Here is a 13,061-nt window from a genome sequence, read left to right as displayed (position 1 = left end):
ATGGTACTTGTGTAAAAATGGGCACATAGACCAATGGTATAGAGTAGAGAACCCAGAAATAACGCCAAATAATTATAGCCAGCTGATCTTCGACAAAGCAAACGGAAAGATAAAGTGGGGAAAGAACATTCTATTCAAATAAATGGTGCTGGGATAATTGGCAAGCCACACGTAGGAGAATGAAACTGTATCCTCATCTCTCACCTGATACATAGATCAACTCAAGATGGATCAAATACTTAAATCTGACCTGAAACAATAAAAATTCTAGAAGATAACAGTGGAAAACCCCTTCTAGACATTGGCCTAGGCAAAGAGCTCATGACCAAGAACCCAAAAGCAAATACAACAAAAACAAAGATAAATAGATGAGACTTAAATAAATTTAAAAGCTTCTGCACAGCAAAAGGAACAGTCAGCAGAGTAAACAGACAACCCACAGAGTGGGAGAAAATCTTCACAAACCATGCCTCCAATAAAGGACTAATAGCCAGAATCTACAAGAAATGCAAACAAGTCAGCAAGAAAAAAAATAACAATAATCCCATCAAAAAGTGGGCTAAGTACATAAATAGACAAATTCTCAAAGAAGATATGCAAATGGCAAAAAAAACATGAAAAAATGCTCATCATCACCTATTATCAGGGAAATGCAAATTAAAACCACAGTATAATACCACCTTGTTCCTGCAAGAATGGCTATCATTTAAAAATCAAAAAATAAGGCCGAGTGCAGTGGCTCACACCTGTAATCCCAACACTTCAGGAGGCCAAGGCAGGCAGATCACTTGAGGCTAGGAGTTTGAGACCAGTCTGGACAATATGGTGAAACCCCGTCTCTACTAAAAATACAAAAATTAGCCGGGTGTAGTGGCGTGTGCCTGTAGTCCCAGATACTCAGGAGATTGAGGAAGGAGAATTGCGTGAACCCAGGATTTGGAGGTTGCAGTGAGCCGAGATTGCACCACTGCACTCCAGCCTGGGTGACAAAGCAAGACTCCCTCTCAAAAAGAAAAAGAAAACGCAAAGGCATAAGAATGATACAATGGGACTTTGGGGACTTGGAGGAAGGGTGAGAGGTGTGTAAGAGATAAAAGACGTGTAACTGGGTGCAGTGTACACTGCCCAGGTGATAGGTGCACCATAATCTCAGAAATCACACCTAAAGAACTTATCCATGTACCAAACACCACCTGTTTCCCCAAAAACCTATTAAAATAAAAATAAATAAATAAAAATAAAATAAAATAATGGAACTTTTTTTAAAAATAATGATGATAAATAGTAAACAAAGGAATGAACCAAAAATAATCAATGTTACCAGTACAAAGTCAATTAGTGGAGAATCTCCAATAATTAGGAGAATTACTTTTCTTCTATGTCATTGTTTTTGTTGCTTTGTAATATATGTTGAGAATACAATGGATGAAAATGAACACATTCTTCAGATTTGTGATCAGCATAATACTTTCCTAGAAAAAAAACCAGATACCTGTGTTACGTATGGTCTGGCCATCTCTCAATTCAAGTACATTACAACAGGTACCACAACAATGCCTCATTTTTAGAAGAAACCATTTTGGGAGAAATGCCAGTTATTTTTCTATGAAAAGGATTAAAGCCAACCCATAATTTAAAATTTCTTGTCACTAGAGGGATGGCAGCATTCCTTCGTGCCTTAACAACTTTCCAGAAGGCAAATTACTTTAAACACGTTTCCATTATGCACAAAGTGTGTTTCCTCTTTAATTGCCTCAGCAGCTTAGCACAGGTGGAATCCTATTTATAATATGCAGTGAGGTATAATGAGGCCACTGCAATATTCCCTGCCGCACCGGGTCTGGGAAGATATGAGACTGAAGAGCGCTTCTTCTTGTGCCGTTTCTGTAGTTTCGGAAAGGATCTCTGGCTCTGAATTGGGGACACTCTGCCTCCTCTTCATTAGCAGGAAATAGTCAGCAATAATCAATACAGTGCAAACAAAATAATGTTACCATTTTAGAGGATAAAAGAGTATATTAACCATATGGAGATGTGGCATGGAGGAAGGCTTTATTAAAGATAAGGAAATAAATCCACTTGAGAAGGAGTGTTCTAAGGTTTTTGAGGTGGCAAGAATGGATAGGTTGGAATCACAAATAGAGGAGTTTACCATAGAAAAAGAAGAAATAACCTCTCTGCCAGGCACGGTGGCTCACGCCTGTAATCCCAGCACTTTGGGAGGCCAAGGCGGGCAGATCACCTGAGGCCAGGAGTTCAAGCAGACCAGCCTGACCAACATGGAGAAACCCCGTCTCTACTAAAAATACAAAATTAGCCAGGCGTGGTGGTGCATGCCTATAATCCCAGCTGCTCAGGAGGCTGAGGCAGGATAATTGCTTAAACCCGGGAGGCAGAGGCTGCAGTGAGCTGAGATTGCACCATTGCACTCCAGCCTAGGCAACAAGAGCAAAACTCTGTCTCAAGAAAAAAAAAAAAAAAAAAGAAGAAGAAATAACCTCTCTTGTTACAAAAGGAAAGGAAGTGAGGATGAGTAAAGTAAGGAAAGGTAACAGAATTCTCAGATGTGATTCTATTTTCTTTGGGCAAGGGGTGGTTTGAGAGCTGGGAGTCATAGGTTATGATGTTGAAATAGTTTTTGCAGTTTACTGGAGAAATATGCTAATAATAGGAGCTAATACTTTGTAATGTCCACTATGTGCCAAGCACTAATCCAAACATATTTCATGGACTAACTTATTTAATTTTCACCACAACCCTATGCAGTATAGGTACTTTTATCTTCTTTTATAGATGAGAAAATTAAACCACAGAGATTAAGTGACTCTCAATGTCTCTCACATTGTAAATGATGGAGCTAGTATTCAAACCCAGACTGTCTGGCTCCAGAGTCCATGTGCTTGGCCATCATTCTACAAGGATAGCTAAATAGACATAATATTTGTTAATGACCCTGGATTAATGTGTTACCTATTTTTCTATTAGTGATTTTTTTAAGGGTCAGAGTCTTGCTCTGTTGTCCAGGCTGCAGTGCAGTGGTGTGATCGTGGCTCACTGCATCCTCTAACTTCCAGGCTCAAGCTGTCCTCCCACCACAGCCTAATGACTAGCTGGGACTACAGGCATGAGCCATCATGCCTGGCTCCCTATTAGTGATTTTTCAACATCCCTGAATAGGCATGGAAAAGATGCAGACTTTAAAGTCTGTACATTCTGTGTGTTTTGATTTTTAACACCCAAATAAGGTTTATTCATGAACAAATAAATAAATAAACCTCACCAAATAAGGTTTATTCTGTACTTATTGCCATGACTAGTGGATGGAGTTTAGAAATAAATCAAGAATGTTTTTAATAATTGAATTCAGTTTTAAAAGAATTAGATTAGCTGTTTTGTTTGTTTGAGACAGGGCCTCACTCTGTCACCCAGGCTGAAGTGCAGTGGCACAATCACAGCTCACTGCAGCCTCAACCTCCTAGGCTCAAGCAGTCCTTCTGCCCCAGCCTCCCAAGTAGCTGGGAGTACAGACAGGCACATGCCACCACACCCGGCTAATTTTTAAATTTTTTGTAGATACAGGCTCCCACTATGTTGCCCAGGCTGGTCTCAAACTCCTGGGCTTGAGCAGTCCTCCTGCCCCAGCCTCCCAAAGTGCTGGGATTATAGCCATGTGTCACTGTGTCAGGCCTAGATTAGCTGTTTTGATCAATGACTTTTATGATCAAACTTCCACGAAAATAACTTTCTTAAAGTTCATAATAGTATTGACTTTACTTTGTCAAAATTTGTGTGAATTTTGGGTAAATGGAATTATGTCATTCCATTCCAAATGGAATGCTGTCTCATGTATCCTTGCCAAGTTGATTGATTGATTGATTGATTGATGGATAATGATTGCTTTATTATAACTTGTTCTGAAAACCTTACGGAAAGATTTAGGATCCCAGGGTTTTTTTGTAAAATTGTGTTGGTTAAGATATTAAATTGGAATTACCTTTTTCACAGGGGATTGTATCCCATCTACCCTTCAGTGTGCTGCTTGTGGAACTCCGTCAGTGTCAAAAGATTCAATGTATTAGAGGCATTAGATTTGTATTTGCAGATATATTTATAAGGAAGTAAAACATTCTTTGAGATAAGAAAATAATACTTTTGATAGTTCACTGGAACCATCTTTTGAAGTGAAATTATTGTTTCTTTGGGAAAATTTGGGCATGAGGCTCTGTAAAAATGTTCAAAGCCCTGACATTATGGTATGGAAACTGCTAGTCTTCTCCTGAAGGCTGTCTCCTACCAGATTTCAAAATGTTTACTAACAGATTTGAAAATGTTTTTTCAGGCTGATGAAAAAGTTTCTAAATTAAAAACTGTCGGCAAAGGGGGAAGGGATACTGGAAGACAATGTCTAGCCTTCGTTTTGTGGTGAGCTGCAGAAGCTAGGCAAGGAGTAAACAAACAATGCATATTCTCTTTTACTTTGGTACTTGCCTCTGCTTATTTAAGATAATTTTAAAGGATAGAAAGTAAATCAACTATCACAAAAGAAATAAGTTATTAAGGAACAGTATAAGATGAGGTAGATAAATGAATAAAAATAAGAGAGCGTATCAACTGATGAATGGATAAATAAAATGCATATATATTCGTACAGTGGAATATTATTTGACATTAAAAAATAAATGAAGTGCTGATGTATGCTACAACATGGATTGGAAACCATTACACTAAGTTAAAGAAGCTGCCTCAGAAAACACACATATGATTCCATTTATATGGCATGTCCAACAGAGTCAAATCCATAGAGACAGAAAGTTAATTAGTGTTCACCTAGAGTTGAAATGATGGGGAGCTGGGGTATGACAGCTGAGAGGTAAAGGAATTCTTTTTAGGGTAATGAAAAGGTCCTAACATTGTTAGGTTGTGATTGTTGTGATGATACACAATTCTGCAAATGTACTAAAAGCCATTGAATTGTACACTTAAAAGAGTGAATTTTATGGCATGGGAATTATATCACAATGAAGCTATTTTTTAAAAAAGAGAGAGAACCTAGGTTCTTCTGTCTTTTGTTGTCTGACCCAGTTCGCTGCTTGCCCTCAACAGCTCCTATTATAGCCCCAAGATGACTGCTGCGTTCCAGGATATCAGATATGAAGTGCAGCCCATAATGTCTAAAGCAAGGAAAAGTGTTCCTAAGAGTGCCTTTGTCAGGGAGGATGTTTTTTTGAAACCCTCAGCAGACTCCTTAGGTGTCATATTAGTCAGAATCATTTGCAGGGGAAATGAAAATGCTAGGTTTGCTTAGACCAATCACAATTCACCTGTGACTAAGAAGACATTAAAAGAGCTTTAAAAAAAAAAGAGTGTAAAAGGTCATGCGATATCTGAACAAAACTGTCATTTGACTGGGTTCTGAGGACTTCAGGACTTAAAGGGAAGCTTTCTTTGTGCTCACACTCTCTTAGCTGTAAGTTATAGCTGTTAAAGAAAAGATTATTCTGACTTGTTAAAAACAGTAGGGAAGACTACTCAAGACTATTGCAGTATAGAGGTCAACTGTTTTGCAATAGGCGAGAGAGGTTGAGCTCAATTCCAAATGCAAGGACAAGTAGAGGTTTATAGCCAGCAAGTAGGTTGAGAGAGTTGATGAATGGAAAATTACTAAGAGGAGACCTGAAGGAGATTCTTGCTAAAGACAGGCCAAGGCTTTATACATCCAAAGGTGTGGAATGAGGAACTACATCCAATATCAAGAGTGGGGGGATTTTCACTGAAATGACTTAGTAGGGTTCTTATAAGACTGGGCTATGCAGGCCTGGCAAGGATAGGATGGACACAGAAGACCAAGGTGAAGGCTTAGTTGCACAGAGGGCTCAGGAGAGCCTAACTAAAGTTAGATCAAAGGAGAGTCTTTGTCATAGTTCAGTTTTGATGTTTTTGTCTTTCTTTTTTTTCTTTCTTTTTATTTGATTAAAAGCCAACAATTTGAAATCAAATAACTTTTATCAGTTCTTCAGTGCAATATAGATTTTTCTTTAACTACTTTTACCTCAGAAAGTAAAATGTATACCTCTTCACTGAAAAAAAAATGAATATTCTCTTTATTGTTGTATTTTATTTTATTTATTTATTTATTTTGAGATGGAGATTTGCTCTTGTTGCTCAGGCTGGAGTGCAATGGTGCAATCTCAGGTCACCGCAACCTCTACCTCCCGGGCTCAAACGGTTCTCCCACCTCAGCCTCCCGAGTAGCTGGACCACAGGCATGCACCATCACGCCTGGCTAATTTTATATTTTCAGTAGAGACAGGGTTTCTCCATGTTGGTCAGGCTGGTCCCTAACTCCAGACCTCGGGTGATCCTTCCACCTCGGCCTCCCAAAGTGCTGGGATTACAGGCGTGAGCAACCGCACCTGGCCTGCATTTTTTTAAATAAGATATAATGTATAATTAATTACTTAAATTAGACCTTTGACTAACAGGCTCATTACTAACAGATCAATTCTAGTAAAATAAAATAGAGTTTTGAACACATGCATTTTCTGCAACTTCTGTGAAACCTGAACCGGCATAACCAAGACGTTAATTATTATGAGAACCTGCCATTCCACATACTATGTGCTTAAGATCGTTTGGAAGCAAATTCCTGTTCAGATAATTTCAAATCTGACAATGCAGTGATAGTTTTTATTAGGATAAAATCAAAATAGTTAAAATGCATGCATAGTACATTTTAAAATGAAAATCTGTGTAATCCCCAGCTTAAGAACCTAAGAGAATCCCAAAAGTTCATTTGTAACTTTTGATGTTTTGCTATACTAAACACATTTTCTCCTAAAAAGCAGTATCACAAATGATGGTTAAGTTGCTTTGTTAGTCCTAAGAGCCTATTTAGCCAGTTATGTAATTGAGCTTTATAATAATGTTAGGAACCATAAACCTTTTTGAAGCACTAGTGGAAAGGAGTGGGAAAAGGGGGCTTGAACTTTGGCATCAGCATCTCTGGTCGTGATGGAAGCAGGTGATATCAGTGGAGGAGACTCTAACAAAAATTGCTCACTTGGGAAGAGGAGGGGGAATCCATCTGAGACTAGAGGTTTAGCAATTATATAGTTTGTAAATCTGGACTGGATAGTAATGAATGTACCTTAAAAGTACTCCATCTTGACATGTACATTTTGAAAGGCTTATCACAGTAAATATAGCTCTTTAGGCAAACATGCACTTTATTAAAATGGTTCAGTTGCCATGACAACATATCCGGAATTTATAGCTCCTTGTTTTGACAGTACTTCATTTCCACTTTCCAAGGCACTGAAATCCAAGGCTAAAGTTCTTAACAGCCCCTTCTCTCATTGTATGATGAATTTCTGTGGTTTAGAAAACTTAGACATGCAAAATGTCATTTGCAGAATCTGTCACGTGACTTTATAGTCATATATATGAATTTTAAGTAGGTATTTTTCAGTTTCGAAATGCCTTCTTTATAATTTTTTATTACCAAACCTACATAGTATCATAGTTTAATGACCAGAGATCCAAAAAATAACAGTCCTCTAACCTTATTTCCCAAAGGCAACAACCTTCTTTTCTTTCAGCTGATTTTTTTTTTTTTTAAGTATTTACTTCAAATCCCTCAACACCATACTTATATTGCTGCTTGGTTTGTATTACTATTTGCTTTGTAATTTTAGCTCTCATCAGTTGCCTTCTTAATACGGAAGATAAAATTTTAGCCCTTTCTGTTATTTCCATCCTTCCATGAAAGTGATAGTCATAGTTTTACTGATTTTATAGCAACTTATTACCAATTTTGGCTTGATCAGTATGCACCATGTTTATTATTAGAACCATATTTACAACATTTACAGGTGAAATATATGCTATGGATATGTTTTCTTCCACAATTCATTTTATTTTCTTTGGCATTAATAATTATAAACGTTTTTATTTTCTTCTTTTATTAGTTTTCTGTGTAGTTGTCACTAATTCATCCTCAAAGTTTCCCCTAGTTATTTAACCTCCTCCCATTATCTTTAAACATTAAGCATTGTATTAATCTCATCTTCTTAAAGAAATTTCCCCTGGTTCCTTCTGATTAGCTCCAGTCTGAACTGTTACTCTTTAGGCCTGCTGCAGAGCTCTCATCCTAGAGATTTTCACCTCTTTCCTTTATATTATTTTCTTTCTTTGTTTACTTCCTTGTTTTGTTGGAGGATTTTCTCCATTAGCCTCCCAAGAAATGGTATATTGGAAGCAAATTATTTGCATTCCTTGCGTATTTGAAAATATTATTATTCTATCTGATTTTTAATTAGCTGGATATAAAATTTAGGGAAATCATTTTCTCTCATTTCTGGTATTGGTATTGAGAAATCCAATACAATTCAGAATTGTTACTCTATTTTGATTCTATGAAATCTTTTCTTCCCTTTCTGGAAGCTTATAGAATCATTTCTGTGTCCCAGTGTTCTAAAATTTCTTGATAATGAGCCTCGTTCTGGGTCTGTTTTCATTCATTGTGAAAGACACGAAGTGGGTCTTTTCCATTTTTCATTTTGGAAACTCATGCCCTTCAGTTATGTAGAACTTTATTTCTTTGATTATTTTTGTTGGTTTTTCTTCTCTGTTTGTTCTCTGAGAATTTTATTATGCCTATATTTTCATACATTGCCCTCATGACCTGATCCCCTAATTATTTTATATTTTATATTTCTTTTTTTTTTTTTTTTTTTTTTGAGACAGAGTCTCATTCTGTTGCCCAGGCTGGAGAGCAGTGACGTAATCTCGGCTCACTGCAACCTCCACCTCCCAGGTTCAAGCGATTCTCCTGCCTTGGCCTCCCGAGTAGCTGGGATTACAGGCGCGTGCCAACACGCCTGGCTAATTTTTGTATTTTTGGTAGAGATGGGGTTTCACCATGTTGGCCAGGCTGGTCTTGAACTCCTGACCTCGAGTGATCCGCCCGCCTCGGCCTCCCAAAGTGCTGGGATTACAGGCGTGAGCCACCATGCCTGGCCTACATATTTTCTGTCCACTTTCTGGGAGATTTCCTTAGCTTAGTAACCAATGAATTATCCATTTCTGCTATTATATTTTTCATTTCTGAGAGTACTTTTTTCTCCTCTTTATATATCTCTCTCTCTTTTTTTTTTTTTTCTGGAAAATGGTCTTGTTTTATAAATGCAATCTCTTCCAGTTTTCTTAGCTCTGTATATTTGATCTGTTCATACATGTTGCTTTCTACAAATATCTATTGATCTTTGGTTGGTTGCTTATATTTACAAGAAAGACACTAACCACTGACTAGAAGCTCTGCACATGTATATGATTTATAGACTATGGCCTTCAATAAAGGGTGTTCTGAATGGGATGTCTCCTTGGGAAACCCCTGATAGCAGTATCTTTAGTTTTTTCTCTTGGCTGGTCAGATTCCTTAGAAAAGAATCACTTTATATGATTCTACTCTCTTGCCTGAAGGACATAAGCCTGTTTCTGTTTGGGGAAGTATAGGGGTAAGAAGGCTGGGAGAGAGGGGCAGATCTCAGCATTTATTTTGTAACTTTCATGTAATCCCCATGAATTTTGTAGGATATACTTATCATCAATATAGGATTCCTCCATCCAAATACCCTCTATTTTATCCACTCCAGAGAATAAGTCTGTAGTTTTCTACCAGAATGGTTATAGTAGTTACTTATTGTATGGCATAGGTAGAGAGAAGGTAAATAGCAGTATTGTACATAATCAACTACTTAAACATTATTTCAGCAGATCCTTCTAGCCACACCTGTCCCCATTCCAGAGGTGTCATTTTCTGAACCTTTTTAGATGACTGCAGCATAATTCAAGTGCTTCTCCAGTTTCCATAGCCAGTTTAGGATCTGTGAGATTGGTTAATCAGTTGTCAGTCATTATGTACTTCTTAGCTTCCAAAGTTTTGTTGCTATTGACTTTTCTCCAGTTCTCTTTGTCCCTCTACACTTAGATATCTTTTAAACATAGCATTGAGATGGAGCAGAAGTTAAATGTGGTCAGCCTGGTATCTTTTTCCAAAAGTTGTAAATAACCAGATTTTTTAAAGTTAAAAGATACATATATTCATATTTTAAACTTAATTCATGCGATCCTCTTTAATTCCTATTTATTTCATACCAAATTGATTTTTCACTCTTACTAAGTAACTTGGCCTCAAGTTACCTATTAATCTGAACTTTTTAAATTTTCTTCCTTCTACCTCACAATTGTTCTATATGTCCCCCTGTTCTCTCAGACCTCACTACTGTTGTCTTCATCCCATCACTCCAGCCTCTTCTGGAACCTTCTCCATCCCAGAGATACGCTAAATGACCTCATTTCCATTTATCTTAATCTGTGTGCTCCTTGAACTGCCTATTTGTAAGTCCACCTAAGTTTCTTAAGTAAAAAACAAAAACAAAAACAAAACAACTTTCCTTAAACCTTACTCTTTTCAGTCTTCCCTTTAAAAAAAAAAAAAAAGTGCTCTTCATCTGATTTTTTTTGCTCTCTATTTTCTCCTTAACTCTGTCCTACTTAGTCTTATATGTAAACTTTTTTGAAAATCACCTTCTAAACAAAACTGCCAACTCCTTCTTGATCATAGCCTACTTGACTACCTCCTTTCCGTTGAAACCCATTGTTGTGTTGTTTTTTAATTCTTCTAATTCTTGTCTTCTTCTCGTTTAACTGCTCAGGTTTTTCCCTTCTTGTCCCTCTTCTTCAACATTTTCCTTATATGTGGGCTTCTACTTCCTTAGGCTACCTAGAGAACAGTGCAGCTAAAAGTTCATATTTGCTGATTTTCAAGCCGCTTTATTAAAAGTGACAAATTTTAAATAATCACTTTTATGACACTAATAAGGTTTACCTTTTAATATTTAGGCAGGTGCTGTAAAGGATTATATTAAGATGATGCTTCAGAATGATTCACTTAAATTTCTGGTTTTTGCTCACCATTTAAGCATGCTCCAAGCTTGCACAGAAGCAGTCATCGAAAATAAGGTATGTTGCTATTTTTTAATTAAATACTTTTTAGAATGCATATTTTTACTATACTAAACTTCAGTTGTAGTCTCATAATTGAGGAGTTTTTTTACTTCTTTAGATGATGGTATATAAATTATTACACATTTTTCTTGAAAATTATATTAGTATTATATGTGATATACTATTAAATTTTCTCTTTTCTTAACTGATCTCATAATTTTCCACTGACCAAATTATCTAGATTGATTAAAAATATGCTGCCATGATAGGCTATAATGTGAATTTCATTTTTGTTCCTGGATATACCATTTTAGAGTGGCATAGGTGGTTAAACGTTAGACTTTCTATTTACCTGCATGGTGGCCTTTGAATGTGGGTGACATAGAGAGGAAAGAAAGAATGAATTTGGCCAATGTTAGTACCCAACTGCAGTCATACCATTTAAACTTCCAGGCAGTGTATGGAAAATGATTACTAAAATTTAGTGTAGATGTATTTGAAACATATGGCCTAAGTAATTTATCAGGTTAGCTCCATCAAGCCATGTGGCTTTACTGCATCTTCTTAGGTCTACCTTGATTTCCAGTAGTCCACCAGTGAGTGGCAACATCTTCCTTTGTTTCTATCAAAGATAAAAACTTAGCATACATTGTTTAAACATTAGTTAATATGTTCATTAATATTACCAAAGAAATACTTCTAGTATTTCCTCCATAGGAAGAGTTATAATAAAGTGCTGTACATTAAAAGGTACTTTCTCACTGATTATATAGTTTCTGATAAACACCCTCTAAGAGTTAATTAACCTTAATATTTTTTAAATGATTGGGCAAGAAATTAAATTCCTAATATTTTTCTTATTCTGATTCCATTATACCTTAAAACTACTGGGATCGATTCGAAGTATGGTAGTCTTTTTTTCTTACATCCATTTTACTGATATGTTTAGAATCCCATTTAGCTTTACTAAGAGTTAAAAATGTAGATATAGGCCAGGTGCGGTGGCTCACACCTGTAATCCCAGCACTTTGGGAGGCTGAGGGGAACGGATCACCTGAGGTCGGGAGTTCCAGACCAGCCTGACCAACATGGAGAAACCCCGTCTCTACTAAAAATACAGAATTAGCCGGGCGTGGTGGCACATGCCTGTAATCGCAGCTACTCGGGAGACTGAGGCAGGAGAATCGCTTGAACCTAGGAGGAGGCAGAGGTTGCAGTGAGCTGAAATCCCGCCACTGCACTCCAGCCTTGGCAATAAGAGCAAAACTTCTTCTCAAAAAGAAAAAAAAGATATTTATGGGGTTGGAGGTGAATTTTTCCCCAACTCTCCCTACCCTGACAATGTATTTTCTTTAGAAAGACCCTCAGAGGATTTTATAATCTTCCTTAATGGCTATTAAATGGTTCATTGGTCAACGTATACTTGCTCTTTGAGGACAGAACATTAATACGGGACATTCTTTTTAATAATTAACTTGGATATTCCCTTATAAAAGTGAATATTCATATGTTCCAACTATTCAAGGCTATATTTTCTATAGCAGTACATATATGAATAAGGTTTTTTGAAATTTAGGACTATTTTTAGAAGTTGGATAGTGACTTCTTTTTAGCTATTCTAACACATAGTGATAACCCCCTTTTCTCAACTCAAATCATTCTTAAAGACAGCAATGTTCAGTTTAACACTTAATGTTTCCCTACATTTTTTTTTTTTTTTTTTTTTTTTTTTTTTTTTTTTTTGAGACGGAGTCTCGCTCTGTCGCCCAGGCTAGAGTGCAGTGGCGCGATCTCGGCTCACTGCAAGCTGCGCCTCCCGGGTTTACGCCATTCTCCTGCCTCAGCCTCCTGAGTAGCTGGGACTACAGGCGCCCGCCACCGCGCCGGGCTAATTTTTTTTTTTTTTTCTTGTATTTTTAGTAGAGACGGGGTTTCACCGTGGTCTCGATCTCCTGACCTTGTGATCCGCCCGCCTCGGCCTCCCAAAATGCTGAGATTACAGGCGTAAGCCACCGCGCCCGGCCTGTTTCCCTGCTTTTTAAAAATGTGTGTGG

General features: G+C 37.2%; 1 protein-coding gene across 17 annotated transcripts in view; it reads left to right on the top strand.

Annotated features, from left to right (window-relative positions):
- The window catches only part of LOC105492641 (zinc finger RANBP2-type containing 3), a 294,136-nt gene that overhangs the window by 212,661 nt on the left and 68,414 nt on the right, over positions 1-13,061 (top strand). For all 17 annotated transcript variants that reach the window (XM_071072653.1, XM_071072657.1, XM_071072652.1 and 14 more), the window contains one exon: positions 10,903-11,022. In XM_071072653.1, the coding sequence (XP_070928754.1) occupies positions 10,903-11,022 (120 nt within the window). The remainder of the gene's footprint in view (positions 1-10,902; positions 11,023-13,061) is intronic.

The sequence above is a fragment of the Macaca nemestrina genome, chromosome 11, assembly GCF_043159975.1.
Source record: "Macaca nemestrina isolate mMacNem1 chromosome 11, mMacNem.hap1, whole genome shotgun sequence".
In the NCBI taxonomy this organism is placed as follows: domain Eukaryota; kingdom Metazoa; phylum Chordata; class Mammalia; order Primates; family Cercopithecidae; genus Macaca; species Macaca nemestrina.
The sequence above is the reverse complement of the archived record's forward strand: the minus strand, read 5'-3'. Positions and strand labels throughout refer to the sequence as shown.